At 45.5% G+C, this 18,982-nt stretch overlaps 1 protein-coding gene across 1 annotated transcript in view; it reads right to left on the minus strand.

The window, feature by feature from the left end:
• Nucleotides 1-15,126: 15,126 nt before the first annotated feature.
• LOC148029838 (calcium-dependent mitochondrial ATP-magnesium/phosphate carrier protein 3-like) overlaps nt 15,127-18,982 on the minus strand; it is a 58,912-nt gene continuing 55,056 nt past the window's right edge. Inside the window, exons 3-4 of the mRNA XM_087686157.1 lie at nt 16,317-16,407; nt 15,127-16,165 (exon numbers count right to left, since the gene is read on the minus strand). Of these exons, the coding sequence (XP_087542283.1) occupies nt 15,976-16,165; nt 16,317-16,407 (281 nt within the window). The 3' untranslated portion in view covers nt 15,127-15,975. The remainder of the gene's footprint in view (nt 16,166-16,316; nt 16,408-18,982) is intronic.

An 18,982-nucleotide genomic window follows, 5' to 3' on the forward strand; every position in this document is an offset into this window, starting at 1 on the left:
CCATCCTTGGGTATAAAAGGAAGACTCCTCCAAAACCATCATCAATCTATCTTTCATCCAGTCAGAATTCTTCCAGGTAGCCTTAAGCTCTTTGCTATCATCTGTCTAGATCGCCATCTAAGCTCTTTCAACTAGCCTTAAGCTCTTTGTCTATCATTTATCTGGATCGCCATCTAAGCTTTACAATAGAAATGCACGAGTGGATATAGCCATTTTGTATCAATTCATTTGAAATTAAAGAGGTTTCTATTCTCCTCATATTTTTTATGTATTCTCTAATCATTGCTTAGATTGTGTTCAATGCACTATGTAATTTCTCCAAGAAGGCACGGAAGGGTACTGAGAGGCCCCATGAGATTATTAGAGCTGAGATAGTAGGAGCACATGTGTTATGGAGGTCGTATTTTACTTGGTGACTTGCTTAAAGAGGATATGGGAGCTCCAAAGGTATAGATATCCACAATTGGCATTGACTTCCTCTAGACAATTAGTAAAGTATGGAGAGATATGTTGTTGGTATGCAAAGATGTAATCATGGATGAGGACACATGGATTACATATGGATGCACTTCTAGTGCTATAGTAAATTTTGGATTTCCCATACTTATATCTCACTCATACAAAGTGGAACTAAGTTATCAGGTCAAATATTGTCAAGATTGATATAGGTCATAAAAAAAGATGGCATGGCCCATACCTAAATCATATAAAGTGGAAAAGAGTTATCGAGTTAGATATTGTCAAGAGTCATGTAAATGAGTGTAGTCCCCCCAAAGCCACCTAGCATAAAGATAGAATAATATCGATGCCATTTCTTCATGTGTCAGCAAAGGGATTCATTGTGATTCCAGCATATATGCATGTACACTTCACCCATGGGATACATATTGCTAATATTGGATAGATGCAGACACCATTACACTAGCTAAGGATTGATACACACATGTCCAAGGATACACACATTTTCCAACTATGTCATCATGAGGTTGAGTCTAAGGATCACTTTGTTTGTAGATGCACCCTATATTATGAAATCAAAGGGAGATTTCATTGCTTTTTTTAAGATGGACTTAAACCATCAAGTTATCATTTTGTACATGATACTATCCTCTGCTTGAAATCCTTAGGATTGTAAGCATCAGCATAGTTAGCTATTTCTTATTTCCATTATTATTCTCGAGTTAACATGATCAAATGTACTCATTTCCTTATCTCATAGGCTATTCTTTCTTTTTGGAGTTCACACCAACTAGAGGTTGAGATATCTCATTTATATAGTGTTTGGACATTTAAATAACTTAGTCATTTTGCACTCTTCACATCAACAACAAAGAGAAGCACTATATCTATCAATCCTCTACCTACTATGAGATCTAAGATTGTGTCCATTGAAAGGGACAATTTTGGGTAGCTATCAAGTGTCATGAACCACACAAATTAGAGATGTCTTAGCCCCTTTCTTGTGTAGAGAGACCATCCTACGAGGTAGAGTGCCATTATACAAGCAGCTATCCTAAGACAACTCAAAGATTTTTTAATTACTCAAGAAGCCTCAGTGTAGTCTAAATCTACAATTGGGAGGAGTTGGGAGTCCCCCATACAAGCTCAACTTAAATTTGATCAAGGGATATTGGTTAAGTAGTTTCACTTGGCCAATCCAAACATTTAGGTCACGAATGATGCATCTTTGGCACATGCATAAAAGGATACAACATATTATAGCAAGAATCAAAATGAGGACTCCTAGGTTCTTTCCCCTGTATTGAATGAAATTGAGGCTACGTAATAGCAATCGATGGGAAATTTCTTGAGATTATATGTATCTTGATGGCCTTCCTAGGTCTAGTTCATATAGTTTTTATCTTGATATAGAGCCTAGATAGTTGGACACCTTTACCACTTATAATAATACTAGCTAGGATTTTAGTATTAACATATAAGCTTCTTTTCACTTTCCCAAATAGTTGCATAATTTTATAGATGGTTGCAACCTATGTTTTTATGTCATGCGGGCCTTTTGCGAAATTTAATAGATCATTTCGTGTGTGTGTGTGTGTGTGTGTGTGTGTGTGTGTGTGTGTGTGTGTGTGTGTGTGTGTGTGTGTGTGTGCGTGCGTGCGTGCGTGCGTGCGTGCGTGCGTGCGTGTGCGCGCGCACGCGCACGTGTGTGTGTGCGTGTGCGCGTGCACGCGCTCACGTGTGAGTGTGTGAGTCTTACGAATAGACTAGAGGAAATTTAAGATTTTGGGTCCAAAACCCATCTTTTGTATAATTGGACCATAAAGGGCTAGTACAAAATCTTTCTCCAAGTCCATTTGAAACGTTACTATCTCTTGATTTGTATATTATGCATAATACATTTCATCTATACATTGAGAATAGTGTGAAAAGTATGTTTCCCTTTGATGAATCTATATTGAATATAGGGTGCACTATCATCAAGATATGTTTATGCAATATATTAGTCAAGTCCTTTGGAAAATTTCTTATGCATACTACCCATCAACAAAATAGGCCACCAATATTTGAGAGAGGAAGGCAAGGGCACTTAGAATGAGGCATAATCCCTATTTCTTAGGCTTCTTAACAAAAAGGTCAAAGGTGGCACAAGCACATCAACATACTTTACAAAGAATTCACTTGTTGGGCCATCCTAGCCAAGGATGTTGTCCTCGGACATATAGATAAGAATTACATCCACCTAAGCTTCACTAATATTTGATTCTGACAACACAAGTATGTGGGGAGCAACCCAATTCTTGACCAAATCATTTTTAAAAAAACCAAGAAATCACAACTCTCAAAGGTATACACATGAGGCCCAAGTAAATCAATAAAGTAATCTCTACAAATATTCATAACATTCTATGGATCTATAATCATCTGATTCAAGGAGATTTGCAACCCGCACACCATTTTCCATAGCAAAAGAAGCAATTGATTGCGATAAAACTTATGTGTCTAGCATTACTATCAAGTCTTAGTCAAATATGCACACTTAACATATTATAGGATTGCAACCAAGAATGTTTAAAGTTATCAAGTGCAAAGATGCATAAAGCACAACATCATCATTTGGAGTGTCAAATTTCTACCAATCTCTACCCTCAAAACATAGCATGGGTGGATCCCATGTTTATCTAGCCACTCTTTGCGCATCACGTCCAATATCATAACTCTAGCACTGGGGAGGTCATCTAGAAGTTGCCTCATATGAGAATCAAAGACATGATGTTCAAGAGATGAGGAGTCAAAACACAATATCATCTTGCCCAAATGACCAAATGGAAGAGGTACATAGGTTGTGTGAGCATTGTAAATTCTAAAGGAAAATGATCGCAAAGGACACAATACTATTGAACCACAATATCTAACATGTTTGGCAATAAAGAATCATCATGCACAAATATGGGAATGTCTAAATGTAGGCTAAGAAGGATTCACACATGTTAACATCAACGACCAACAAATTAGGCTTGCCAAGCTGAAGGCATGATTATAACTAATGCCACAAATCACAACAATGTGTACCATCATTTGATGCATATGTGCCAACTAGCAACATAACTTCATACTGACATGTAATCTCAATCGCAAGGATTCTATCAAACCATCCCATTTGGCCAAGACTAGCTACAATTTCTCATGTACAATCGTTAACACACCCAAGTAGCCCATTGATGGAACCCTAGCATAAAATTATTTTAAGTCATGACAATGTACTATCATTCCTACTTCTTTATAAATTTTATACCTAACTGTGCATAAGACATCCCAAGGATTCACATACAACACTCTCCACACATGTTATGTTTACATCAACAACAAATGCTCTAAACATTCCAAGTGATGATTTTCATAAGGAATAGAGAGACAAACTTAGATATAAGACTATTATTGTCTTTCCTTTGCCTTTGTCTCCAATGTAGCTAGCAACTCTTCAACCAAAAAACAAGCCAATAGTACAAATGCATTTTACCCACAATCATATGTATTTGAAGTAGATTCCCAATTCCAACACGTAATCACTTCCCCTCCCTTTTCAAAGGCAAGATGAGCAAAAGCATCACATGGTCTAACCACTCAAGGCCATAAAATTAGAACCAAACTTAGTGCTTGGCGACCCCTAGTCTTTTATCACAAGCTCCCAAGTTGGTTTGTTCTTCATCCTCACATCAATGCAAAGCACTTTATTACAATCTAGCAAGATGTACCTATTTATGAACCGGTTCTTTTCCCTTCAAAAACTAGTTATTTGTCCACATGATCACATCCAGCGAGTTGAGATGGTACAAAGCCACCAAGACAATTTGCAAGACTCTCTCTCTCTCTCTCTCTCTCTCTCTCTCTCTCTCTCTCTCTCTCTCTCTCTCTCTCTCTCTCTCTCTCTCTCGGAGGCCGCCGCGCCATCCCTTAGGCATGTTGCCGACCACCCATCGTTGTCCGAACCACAAAAAGTAGGGCCACGTCACACCCGACACTCGAACCACTCGTCCGACCCACATCACGAGGACCATTCGAACACCTAGAGGGCCCAGTCGAACGCCAAGCACCAGCCGCCCACGCCCATCACTCGAACCATCCCCTCGCCCACTGAATCGGACCGCCACAGGGACTCGAACCACCACCCCCCCTACCCCGCGACTCAAACAAGTCCCACCGTTGCCTAACAAAGGCCCGCCACCCTCCCCCCCCCCAAACCCCCTTCAGGCCTATCCCCAGCCACAAGCCTCCCGGCCCACTACCCCTACACCTAGACTCATCACCCTCCCGACCAGTCACACCATCTCCAGGTCCAGCCAGCACCCCGCCATCTCCCGCCACTGCCCGATTGATCACACCATCTCCAAGTCCCCAACCAGCACCCCGCCATCTCCCGCCACTGCCCGATCAACCCACCACCCACCCGCAATGGGGCCAAATAGCCCATCACCCCAACCCGCTAGGCAAGACGAGCAGACTCATAGGATGAGCTCAAGCAAAGCATCACCGTCGCCAAGCAACCGCACAAGAGGGGAGAAAAATGAAAAATACTCGACGATCTAGAGCAACATCGACAAGATGACAGACTACCACGCAAAGAAAAGCATGGAGGCCCTCCGAGACGTATGCAAGATGCACAACCAGAACATCGGCAACATCAGGGAAATCGTGGCAACAATGTGCGTGAAAACCACACACCAAATCAAGGAGGAAATAAGCTCAAAAGTGCAAGAATGGAAGAACGAAATCTACACGGAGATCACAGCACACTTCACCTCTTGGAAGGTGGACATTAAAAGGTCCCTCCAAGAGAGAAATAGGGTGATTGAAGAGCTAAGGCACGAGCTTGATGACTACTGAAACTAGCTTGACCTCCTCAAGAAGGAGGAAGGGGAAATTAGTAAAAAAATGTCTACAAAAGTGCAAACTGAGATCTACGAGCTGAAGACACACATGACAAAGGAGCTCAACACATGGGCAAACATAGTGAAACAAGCACGAGCCGAGGTGGCCAAGAACTGCAAGTGGATTGAAGTAGCGAAGAAGGCACCAACAAAGAAGGAGGAATCTGTGAATGCAGCATTGGAGGAGGAGAAAAGAAGAAAACTTAGAGCGCTCCACATCCGGGTGGTAGGATGGATAGAGGGAGACAGCCCCTTTGTAGACGCCAAGAAGATATGTGAAAAGCTAGGAGTTGAGGAACCCATAATAGTGGCAAATGCATGGTGCGTAGGGAAAGACCTCACCAAAAGCCAACCTCTCATCCTGAAATTCACCAACCTAAAATCCCGACAAGTCTTCCTCTCTAAAAGGGGAAAAGGTCTATCTAGAGAATGACCTCACACACCCACACAGGTGGCATACCATAAGGAATGCATGCCACAAATCCTGGAAGCATGCAAAGTGGGGAAATGGGCAGTATACCAAGACGGCCAAGTCATCATCACAAATAAACGCCAATGACGGGGCGCGGCCTATGAGACCCACCTGAGGTTTGCAGTATGGAACTGCAACGAAGCTATGAAAACAGACGCATGACTACTATTCCAAGAGACCTTCACCGACAAGGATATCATCCTATACACAAAAACCCACCAAAGCCCATGCACATACCTACCCGAAGTGAGGGGATACATATGGGAGACGGCATGCCGCCCTAGATCTCGAACAAAAGGAGGGACCCGAGGGTCCGAAGGAGTCGCAAAGCTATACAAGGAGGAGTTACAGCCCATGGTGCAAGTCATGCAGAAAGATGAGGAGGCCCGGTTCATGTGGATCCGAATACACACAAATCGCCCTCGAGACATCTACATGGCGGTGTGCTACTTCCCCCCAGCACACTCCCCATACGCGCCACAGAAGGGGGAGTCACCATACCTACCACTGTACGAGGACATCATGCACTACTCCAACTTGGGGGATGTCATGTTGGCCAGAGACTTAAATGCCCACACAGCACAAAGACAAACTCCCTTCTTCGAGAGCAAAGACCACATATACAAAGAGATAGCACCGAAGGAGATAGGGCTCAACCATACATCACAAGATATAGCTGAATGCACCGAGTATGGCGACCACCTACTAGTGCTAGGGGGCGCGCATCGATTATTCATCCTCAACGGGTTGGAGAGATGGCGCGCCGGCTTGGACACCCTCACATGCTTCCCACATAAGCATGCAGCTAATTGCAACAAATGAGAAAATTGGGAGCAAGCACAATGGATTACATACTCGGGCCCCTATCACTTATCCCTGACATCCAGTCCTTCAGAATATCACCCCACTCGCTCGTAGTGGCCGCCGACCATGCCTACCTGCAGTTTGACATCGCCTATAGACATGACCTAACCCCCCCAGCAAGCTTCCCCATTCCCTAGGTACCACTTCACCAGGTTAAGTGCGAGCACTTCTTCCGACCACCTCTATTGGAGCCTATAGGAAATGAACCCCTACTCACCCTTGGAGATCACAGCAAAACTAGCGAGAACACTCCACACCTCGACAGCCAAGTACTTCCCCCACACACCCCCCCATCCCTCCCCTCCGGAAAAGAATGTCCCACGGAATAGCCGGTACGACGCAGAGTGTAGGGAAACCCTACTCCATCTTCAACAGGACGAAGCACAGGGAGTACACACTCACAAACACGCATGCTTGATCTTCTGCCACCTTGTAGGAAGGAAGAAACAAGCCTACCTATCCAAAGTGGAATGCGAATTCTACTAGCTATTCTTGGGATAGGACAGCAAGGAGGCGTGGAAGGAATCCCAAGAGCCCCATGCTCAGACACCCATTACCTCCCCGGACACATGGCATGCATATGCAACCTCATTGTACCAAATACCCGAGCAGCCCTCGCTGCCCCGACTACCAAGGAGCAGACCTGAGTCATCTACATTCTTTAAAACAGAGCAGGTTTGGGACACCATTGACGGACTACGAAATGGCCGAGCCCAGGACCATGAAGGCTTGGTAGCAGAGCACTTGACCTATGCCTAGGACGTACTTGCACCCCTTCTAGCCCACATGTTCAACAAAGCCTTAGGTGAGGGCTTCCCTACCAGCTAGTCGGCCAACACCATAATACCTATCCTGAAGGCTAGAGATCCCATGGCCCCCACAAACTACCAAACAGTCATGGTTGGCCATGTACTAGCCAAGCTCTATCGATCCATCCTGGACCTTTAGCTAAGCAAGTGGGCGAAGCAACACCAGCACCAGGCGACTGGACAAGCAGGGTTCAAGAGAGGGTACTCCACTCTTGACCATATCCTCACACCTAGAGCCATTATAGAGGAGGGCAGGGCACACGGGAGGTGGGTATACTACTGCTTCGTGGACTTCTGCAAGGCCTTTGACATGGTACCACGAGCCAGGCTCATGCAGAGACTACAAGAACTGGAGGTCCCGCCCAAAATGTGTTGGGGGATACCAAAGGTCCCGCCCAAACACCGGGGGAGCTGTCAAAGGAGATAACTAGCACCATTGGAGTTAAACAGGGATACCCACTCTCACCTACTTTATTTGATCTCTACATTGATGAAATATCGGAGTACATGGATAGATTGGGAGGGGAGGGATCTAGCCTAGGAGGGATACTGATACCCATCTTACTATATGCGGACGACATAGTTCTCATCTCCAACATGCCCGAAGGGCTACAGCACCAATTGAAGGCATTACGGGCCTTCTGCCAGGATAAAGACCTCACTGTGAACTTGGGGAAGACCAAGGTCATGGTGTTCAACACTTCGACCCAATGGATTCAACGGTCAGTACCCCCCTTCACATACGGTAGGGAAACTGTGGAAATGGTCCAAAGATATGTCTATCTGGGGATTACATTTTTAGGACTGAGATTCACTTTGAGAAAGGTAGCAAAGATAGATTGACGCGAGGCTATGCAACCCTCAAATCCATGGAAAACCAATGCGCCCACATACAATGCCAAGAGTCCCATACAAAGCTCTGACTATTTGACACTCATCACACCAGCACTCTTGTACGGGTCTCCCATATGGGGATCCAGTCTCTACCACATGAGGAGGGCCGCATAGGACCAGCCACTACCTCAGGAGGAGGCCACCTATGAGGGATGGGAGCAGATGGAGAGACCCCTGGTACTTATGATCTCATGGATGATCAAAATCAAGCCCTCTGTGCCACACGAGATCATCATAGCAGAGATGGGGGAACCGCCCATCGTAGCTAAGGCCCTCTTCCAAACAGTGGCCTTCTTGCACCGACTATGGAACTTGCCCCGGCATCAATACCCCAAACTCGTGTTGGAGTCGTCCAAACAACTAGCACTGCAAGGGGACAATGAATGTTGGTATGCCCGAACAGAGACCTGGCTACGGCTACATGGCCTACACATGGACCACCTCCCCCCACTACAATACAGCCTAGATTGCCCCCACTTGGTGGGAGGAGGTGAATTGTATCATCAGAATGGACATCATTCAACTACACATGGCCAAGACATGGGTGACTCCTACAGAAGACCTAGGGACAAAGAAGGCTTTCTACCGGGAGCACTTCCTGCACATATATCCGGACGGCTTCATTACCCGCCCAAGCTACATGGACACACACTTGTCCCATGGAGTTAGAAGCGCCATCGGACAGATCTGTACATCTTCACACCAGCTACGGGTCGAGATAGGTAGATATGGGACCCACCCCCTCCCCCTAGAAGATCAGATCTGCCAAATCTACCAACTCGAGCCGGAGACAGAAGAACACTACATATGCAGGTGCCCAGCGTACTATGAGATCCGGGGATGCTTCCACTGCCTATTCGGAGAAGGATTCGGGCCACTCTCCGGAGTGATGGATTTCAAGGACTAGAGATGCCTCAGGGCTCTTCTTGCTAGAAATACGGCGCCACAGAGACCACATGCTCCGAACCTCGGAGCACAGACGGGAGCCGCCCAACACCTGCTCACAAAATTCTACGGAGAGCCAACTACCATCCCCACCCTTGAGTCCCCCACCAACCCCACTGACCTCCTGTCCATAGGGGACCACCCTAGCCATAGCCATGGCAAGAATCAAAGCGCAATGCCCACGCCCAACCGGCCCCGGCCCCGGCCCCCGCCCCCGCAGGAGGCACATGTCAAGGATACAAGGGATACTACGCCGCCACCAATAGACCCTACCCCACCGATTCAGCTTCTCGATATTAGATAGACCCATGCGGGACATTTTAGGATGACCAAGCTCCATGAGTAGTTCCACACCATACTTGGAACACATATGAATTGTACCCAGTCTATATACCACCTTATGCCTACTCAATTAGTTTATCACAACATTAGATGGTAGCTTTACTGGGACTTGGAAAGTTTCCCAAACCTTCTGTATGTAACGTTTTGGTCTCATAGGCCACCTTGGCTATCCGTAGACGTTAATATAACTCCCTCCCTCCCTCCCTCCCTCCCTCCCTCCCTCCCTCCCTCCCTCTCTCTCTCTCTCTCTCTCTCTCTCTCTCTCTCTCTCTCTCTCTCTCTCTCTCTCTCTCTCTCTCTCTCTCTCTCAACCTCCATTGCCACTTGTAGATTGTGTGTGTGCGTTGCCACTTGTAGATTGTGAGTGTGCGTGTAAGTGTGTTCGAAAGTGGTTCCATTACATAGAAAATCAAAGTTATTAAGTGCAAATTGAGCACAACTCTATCTAAATCTAGCATCATCGACAAAAAGAACTTGTAAGTATGCATGTTCCTCATCACTAGTCCTTTTTTTTGCAAGTAAAATATGGCTAATTATATTAATCAAAAAAAGCCAGCCTCACTCTCTCCAGCATCAACTCGTCGTCCTCTATGTAGAGTGATGTATCATTTGCATACTCAAGTCTAACAACTCAGACTCCTCTCTCACTAGAAGTTGGCTGTGTAATCCACTCACGTGTGACCTGAGGAAGTGAGATATCGCCTCTACAAAGAGCAAGAATAGGTATGGGGCCAGGGGGCAACCCTGCCAGACCGATCTTTGCAGCCGAAACTCCTCCCCTCGCCTACCACCTATGAGAACCCTGCTAGTGGCCAATCTGTAAAGTGCGGAGACCCCTCAAATCCAAGCATGAGGAAAACCCAACCTCACCGTGGTACCCTCTAGGAAATCCAAGTCCACCCTGTCATAAGCTTTCTCGAAATCCAAGAGTAGTATGGCCAGTCTCTGCCGATTGTGCTAAGCCCACTTTGTCACCTCAAAGAAGGTGAATACATTGTCTAGGATGCTCCTATCTTGGACAAAGCTCGTCTATGTAACATGGATGATGTCTGGAAGTACGGGGCGTAGTCGCCTACCAATCATCTTTGCCAGTGCCTTATAGGCCACTGACAATAAGGTGATTGGTCTCCACTACTGGGAAAGCTCCAACCGGTCTCCCCCTTTCGGGAGAAGACTGATAAGGCATGCCGAAAGACTCCCTGGCATCTGTCGTGAAGTAAAAATCTCCTAGAAGGCCATCAATAGGGGATCCTTCACCACTTCCTAGTAGGTAATGAAGAAGACCTTAGAGAGGCCATCCTCTCCCAAGCATTTCTGCATGTCCTATGTATGGAAAGCCTCCTCTAGTTCCTTTTCTATGAAGGGGTCTAGGAGGAAGCGTCCCATCTTCTCTATGACGAGGGACGCGATGTGATCCCAAACCTACTGTCTACATCATTGTCCTCTAGCTGAGGTTGTCTCCTGCTGAAAAAGGCGTCTATAGTAGTTGGTGGCAATCTCCATCACCTCGTTTGTGCTAGAACATGTCCTTCCATACTGATCTCGAAGTCTGAGTATCTGCTCTCCTGAGGTGCAAGACTGGTGCACCTGGAAAAACTCCTTGCACATCGTGTCCCCCTTCCGCGCCCAGAAAGCTATTGAGGTGCCGAAAGAGAAATCTGAGTGCATGTCCTCTATGACAACAATGGTTGCTCGCGCGCACACCTACGCGTGGAGGGTGGGATCCCTTGGTGCCTCCTGTAATAATCTCTCCGTGACTGCAAGGTCCCGCCAGAGTGCTCTCTCCTCCCAGCTCTAATGCCTGGCCTGTATGGCTGCCTCTTGGTAGATACTGCTCAACTTGGCTAGGACCTCTGCAACCTCTGTGATCCGATCCCTCATGCCCCACTCCCTAGTCCAAACCTTCTCTATCTGTCTCGTCACCTCCTTCCTCCTATAGATCGAGTCAGGAATCCGACAAGATCGTGTGTCTAGGGCAGATGCTGGGGGATCAAGTGTCAGGAGAACCGAGCAATGATCGGACAGCGTGATGCCCGTCGACCCCGTCAACTGCCCAATCTGTCCTCCATAAGCCACCCCTCTCCCACCTAAAACCTGTCCAACCGCTCCAGCAGGACTCCACCTAGCTGCCTTTGTCCCCAAGAGAAGTCCAACGACCTCTCCCTCCTGTGGAAGATAGGGTCTCTCCGGGCATCGCATGCTCCTACTGCCAGTAGTAAGACCTCCCATGCCTCCTCCTCCTCCCCAGCCATGCTCTTGTATTTTCTGCCTCTGCCCTCCTACTGGTCCTCCAAAGCCTCCAAGTTGTTGAGGTATCCTCCAACAAGAGTCCACATCTGGGATTCCATCTACAATCTCCACCCAGAACCTGTTGTATGCCCTAACCTCCGTATGGGCATAGACATTGAGGACTCCAAGGCACAAGTCCCCAATATCCAATCTGATCCATAGAACCCTTATTGCCACTATCGTCTCGTGGTCCCGAACACAGACGGTAAGACTCGAGCCAATAGAGGTGCATACACCTCCACTCCTATCGTGGGCACCTATGGCGTGCTTCCAAAAAGTGTGCCAGCTGCCCGGGAGTACCTTCCCTACCCGCTGGGCCTAGGTGGGAGTGAGCTTGTGCTCCTATAGAAGTAAGATATCGATTCGTCCGGCAAGGGCAAGCTGCAGCTCCTGCCAAACAATCAACTTTCGGAAACCACATGTCCCACTGTAGTGGAGACTATTCACATTTCAGGATGCAAGGTGTAAGCTCATGGGGAAACCTGACTGACCAAATAGGCATCTGTTCGATGTGGAGGCTGCTAATGAGAAGGAGAAACTATGGGGCATGCAAGTACGCTTTGCCACAAGTCTGGACGGCGAACTCCAATCCTCCATGGTGGCCCTCAACCAGACCATAGGGGTGATAGATGCTCCATGTGGTACTATCAATGCATCTATCAGCCATGCTGAGTCGTGACTCTATACACTGGTAGAAACGGACCGCCTGTGCCAGAGGCCACTCGATCACATTCCTCGGAGCTCTCCACTATGGAGGGGCTCAAAACATAATGCTCAAGTGTGGGACCTCGACACCAGCCCACCAGTTGATATCCATCATGCAACCAAGCCACTACTGTACAAACAGTATTAGTCATTTTCCCATCCACTGGGAGATGTGGTCCGCCACTTGACTCTTCAACTCCTCTATCTGTGTCGTCGTCCAATACCCTGAGTGAGAGGACTGAAGGAAAAAGTGTAGTTTGGTCCATCTGGTGGTGCTAGTAGATGAGCCTTGCCCCTCCTGGACTTACGAACCACAAAAATCCCCACCTCTAGAGGTAGTGGGAACTCTCCGCACTCCGCAATTCTTAAGTAGGACCATGGGGGCCACTACGAAAGAACTCCTATGGCAACAGCTATGCCTGTCTCGATAAAGTGTAACGAGTGGCAGGGACAAATATACTGGTGGTTGTGTGGGAGGGAAAAAACTGCTGATGCAAGGAGCATGTGGATGTGGGGGACTGCGGTCCTACCGGGCGGGGCGAGCAGGGGGGGCTACGGAGTGCTCTGCCGAGGGGGCGTCGCTCGCCCTCCTGCTCCCTATTGTCGAGACTGCGTTTGAGGAGCTAGTTGCGGCTTCCCCTGTTGTCTCCCTCTCTGTCGTCACTGGACCCGTGTGAAGCCGTCAGTGTCCAGCTACGGGTCTATCGACGAAGCCGCCTTGGCTCCAAAACGCGTATAATTTGTTGCCTAATGCGCAAAGTCGTAGTAGTGCAAGCACTGCCCTGGTTGCCCAGTCACAATGACCTACTACCTAAAAAAGTAACCTCCTGTCTCAATCTCCATGAACTTTGATATATTCTTTCTGTCTTTCACGGTCACTCCTACCTTTGGGACTCCTACAATTGTCATTGCATTTGTGAAGGAGGTAGGAAGGACTGTGCCAAAGAGCCATTCAAAGTCCTCCACTAATTGGCAGTACTCTACCGCCAATTCGAGGAAAAGTAAGGTGACTGGGTATCTGAGAAATCTGTTGTGGAGCACAAATGTCTCCACTATGAAGCCGCTATACCAAGGAACCATGTAAATTACCCCCTTCGTGGAGACATAGGGCGAGCTCTCTACTAACTCACGAGCTGCGTCCGCAGAGGAGAGTCCAACCATGAAGATCCCTCGGCCCATGAGGACTGCCTCCACAATCTGCGTTGTGCCAGTGCGCAACGTGGAGTGGAGTCAATCCCACAGCTATGCCCTCAATGGGGAGTGTCCAACGACCTAACCAAAGATTGTTGTTTCTTTCAACTCCATCTTTGTGGCACGGACGGCTCAGAGCTGTTCCTCAGAGAGAATGATGCGCAAGGTGTTTGATTGGGGGACACTCGCAGAATGCACGAGAGGCGGCACCATGGAGAGAGGCAGCAGGGGCTAGAGGGCGGGGGGGCCAATGAAATGACGAGAAGGGCAAAGGGGGGCATCATGGTAGCGAAGATGGGTGGCGCAGCTTGACACTGAGACAAGGGGAGCAACGCGATGGCACGCTGCAGGGGTGAGAGGGATGGGGGGCACGACGCCAGTCAAAAGGGGGGGTGGGCACAAGAGGCAGCACAATGGAGGGAGGCCGCAAGGGCCACAGGGCAGGGAGGCCATCGAAATGACGAGGATGCAGGGGGCAACGTGGTGGCGAGGATGGATGGCACAGCTTGATGCTGAGACGGGGGGAACAACGCGATGGCACGCTACAGGCAAGAGGGATAGGGGACGCGACGCCAATCAACAGGGGGGGATTGACGGGGTAGCGATGAGGGGGGCGAGGGCAGCAGCGTGTCGATAGGAGTTTAGTGGCTCCCTCGTCACTAGTCCTTCTGGCCCAAATAAACAAGAAGACAATGTCTTCTTTGCATTTGTTTTTGACAACACAATTATATTAAGCTCCTAACAAACATTGCTGATTTATACTTGCATCTACTGTTTTAAAGAACTTGTTAAGATGTGTGCAAATTTTAATAATTATGTTTGAAGATTTAGTAAAGTAATACAAACGAAAATCCAAGCCCACTACATTATGTAATTGTCTTCTTGGGAATACTGATATTATGAATCTAGTAAGGCATATCTTGATGCAAGTGAAATTCATCGTGAATAAAACTTGGTTAGCTTCCATGCCTGGCTAAGCCTTTATACACAGATGGTTGCATTCATTAAATAACATAAAGGTATATTCCTCTCCCTCTATTTTCTCTCATCATGACAGTAATATTCTCTTCTTTGGGTAGTTGCTAAACATTGCTAGGCATGAACGTCATAAAGTCAGTGCATACTGCAAGCACCCAATTAGTTATCATTGTTGAGATAATAAGGATTTATATTTTCAGCATCAAAGTACAAATACATTCATTAAATAACATAAAGGTAAATTCCTCTCCCCCTTTTTTCTCTCATCATGACAGTAATATTCTCTTCTTTGGGTAGTTGCGACACATTGTTAGGCATGAACGTCAAAAAAGTCAGTGCATACTGCAAGCACCCAATCAGTTATCATTGTTGAGATAATAAGGATTTCTATTTTCAGCATCAAAGTACAAATACCATGTTTGCAGATCACATGGAGAATGGGAGCTCAAAGTACATGCATATTGGTCGCATTCAGGTGCACCATCCGTTAAATATTCATCTAATGTTAGGCAAATAAGATAGTGTGTACCATGCGTAGAGAAAATGTGTGTGTTGAACACATGCCGGAAGCATCCATGGTCCAAAGCTTACCTGACAACAATTTGTCTGAGGAAAGAAGTTTGAACCTCCATCCTGTAAGACATGCATGTGTGTCTCGTACGCACAGTTATGAAGGAAACAACCAGTTGTTGCTCCAGAAAAAATTATTGCCCCTTAGACAGGATTACGTTAACAGGGACTAAATAAGAACATGAGAGACTGAGCTGAGCAGAAAACTGCCATCTTGTGAGCCGATATAATTCGTGTCTATGCTACTCTAAATCTTCGCTCAAGACTTGATCAGGGGCATTATTCCAGCCAAGACACTTGAAACTTAAATAGACCGATGCCGGCATATTTGAGATGGTATAAACTGACAATTGCCTGGATGTTCTACTTCTTTTGCACAATCAGCCTGCAGAAGCCTTGAGATGGAAGCTGTTGGAGTTTGGGAACAAGCTCTCTGATGTCCCCCAGCTATACACAAATCTTGTCAATGATACACACATTATTTGTTGAATATTTAGACCAATTTTGGAGCTTGGCCTCCCTGGTTCTATCATATGGAAAGCTGCTTCTTCATTTCCTCATATGCAATATAGGTGATGCTAGCAGCTGGTATGACTTTTAGTAGATTTGGTAGAAGGCCCTTATAAAAGGCATGAAGACCTTCTTCTCTCCAAGTCCTGATAAAGACATCCATCATTCCTTTATACCTGGATGGATGATTCATTTGCTGCGCTTGCAACCTGCATCAGCAACAATACATGAGCCCACGCACGTGTGCATGCACTTGCAGAGAAGTTTAAAACTGTTTGTCAAGAAACCTCGTTCAAACAAGCTAAAATGGTCTACCACAGTGGCTCCATGCATGCAGAAAAGTTAAACCACCTTACTAACCTTGTTCTGACAAGTTGAAGTGGATAAACACAGGTTGCTCCGAGCGCACCAGAGAACATTCCACAACACAATTGGATTAAAGGCCCTGGCTCTGGTACCGTAACAAAACAATTCAGTATTGAATGAAACAGTATGCAATAACAAGGAACCTTTTTCAATTATGCATACTAGTATAAGAACTCCCTTGAAGCTATCAAATTGTTGGCTTGCAAAAGCTCTATATTTTCACTTGAAACACTATGCACATGGAAAATGTTGAACACAATTATAATTCAAAACATTTGAAAAAGCGCAGCTTGCCGGTCTAGTTTTCCTTAAAAAACAAAAATATCAGCAGTATGCCTGGAATATGCAGATCTTATAACATGTTATGGCAGAAATGAATTTTTAAGCACTAGAAGTGAAGTTTGCGTTGAAGAAATAAGGTCAACTGATTTCAGCTGAAAAACCTCCTTTGGGAAGAAAGAATGATAAACAGGAAGACAAAGTATCAGGGCACTGAAATGTCCCAGTAAGTCTCAATCACATGTACCAGCCAAATCAAACATCAATTACCAATCGACAAAAACAATGAAGAAAAAAAGGCTCACTTGCAAGTTTGGAAAGACAAAAAGAGAGCTCTTGCAAGTACACAACAAGCTAAATAGATTGATATAATAGTTGTTGGTGAAAGTACAAGTGACAAGGCCTGATTATATAGGCTAAGTTATATAGCTAACCCTTTGACCCTTATTTAATGCGTGGTGTAAGAGGTGTTCACACCTAGACACACACTTTTACACACAATAATGTGTGTTCACACATGAGAATGAATAAATCTAGCAAACCCCCCTTCGGGTCATGAGTAACTAAGAACTCGTGACACGAAACATGGGGAAAAGGAAAAAGGAAAGGTCTTACCTAGAAGAGGTAGTGTCTAATCCCATACAATGATTTTGGAAAAGAAGATGCATAAATGAGAGAGGTGTAACATGAGGATGACATGGCCTATTAAGAAGCTCAAGGACCCAAAGTAAGAACATGGTTTAGAGGTGCGTGTGCATGGCTCAAAGGCTGATCAAAAGTCTGCATGGCTCAGAGGCATTGGGCACATGACTAGAGGTCAGATACATGGGTATAGCTTTCGGGATCAATGCAGAGGTCACATAGGTAGTGGTTACAATCCCCCCTAAAATGTAGCTCCTAATAGAATCACAAAGGAAAATCCAGGCAGAGCCCCCCACACAGTAAATGGATGTGTTTGAAAAGGTCTTAACACGTGCATTGGCATGGTTAATGGTCGATGCCAAAACACATTATTTTCAAAATGCATACTAATAGGGTTCATCATTATCAAGAGACAATGATTGAATAGATACATTAAGGGCCTTGTCAAGTGTAGTAGGTGGCTCATCAAGATAACTATTTGATAAGGTATTAGCAATCGTATATTAAGCGTGTTGCTTGTCTTGCTGCTTGTCCTTTTTCTTGTAGCATTGGTCAATAGTTTGACCAATACACTTTCAGTACCGACACTTGGACAGTTGTTTCTTGGTGTAGAAGACTGTCGGTGCTATGTCAATATCTTTGTTGTGCCTTTTGTAATCCAAAAGGATAGCACCAATTTCTTCATATTTCATCTCTCCAACCACCTAGAGAGCTATCACAGTTTCATGGAATTGTGCTTCTTTCATCAAGCTATTAAGAAGTATAGCCTTTTTATCGTCATCATCTAGACAACTATTGAGAGTTATCAGTTGTTGGCCAAGGAGACTTAAAAGATCAAGATGCTACTTAAGAGTCTCCGAAGGATTGTAGGAGATACTAATCAATTGCATCTTAAAAAAATAATTTGAAATTATTAGTCTCTCCCCCAAATGTGACTTGAAGGCTATTCTATAACTCTTTTGTGCCGTTTTTGTGAGATCAAGGTGACGAAGAAGGTTGTAAAAGAGACCCAACCCGATGAAGTTGTGGGTCACCTCGAACGTGCTCTAGCTCATTAGTGGATACAACCCTCTGTGCACATTCTCACATAAGTATGAGCTGAATCTTTGTCTTCCAGATGGAGAACCTGATGCCCGAGAATTTTTCACTTATGATACCATATCTTCACATCTCGATCGTAGATGCCATGGAGAGGTCTCACATTAAAAAATGCCCAAGTTTTGTGATAAAATTTTGAGAAATTTTAAGAGAAAGAGAGAATGGGGATAAGATTTAAGTAAATTCAAGTGTTTTGAGATGAGGTTTAATGGCTAGTGCAAAAAAAACCCAAATTTTATTGACAAAATTAAAGAAATTTTGATAAAATTTTTGAAATCCCCAATTCCATGTAAATAGCCCCTTAAGTAAAGTTTAAAACCTTCCTAGATCAAGGTTTTAATAAAACATTATATTGGCAGGCGTAGCACTGGATGACATGGTTTATTATTAAATCCTTGATCTAGAAAGTTTAAAACCTTCCTAGATCAAGGTTTTAATAATAAAACATTATTTTGGCAGGTGTGACACTAGATGATGTGGCTAAGATGGGCTAACTGTGATATCAAAGAGACGAACACTTACATGGCAAACTATCACAACTATTAGACCAACACTGATGTCAAAGACAAAAACTTGCACGCCAAACTATCGCAAGTGTTAGATGCGTATCGGGTCACATTTGCAAGTCAACGAGCAATTGG

Source organism: Lygodium microphyllum, chromosome 10 (genome assembly GCF_053477565.2).
Source record: "Lygodium microphyllum isolate KBCC chromosome 10, Lygodium_microphyllum_v1.1.10, whole genome shotgun sequence".
Classification (NCBI taxonomy): Eukaryota; Viridiplantae; Streptophyta; class Polypodiopsida; order Schizaeales; family Lygodiaceae; genus Lygodium; species Lygodium microphyllum.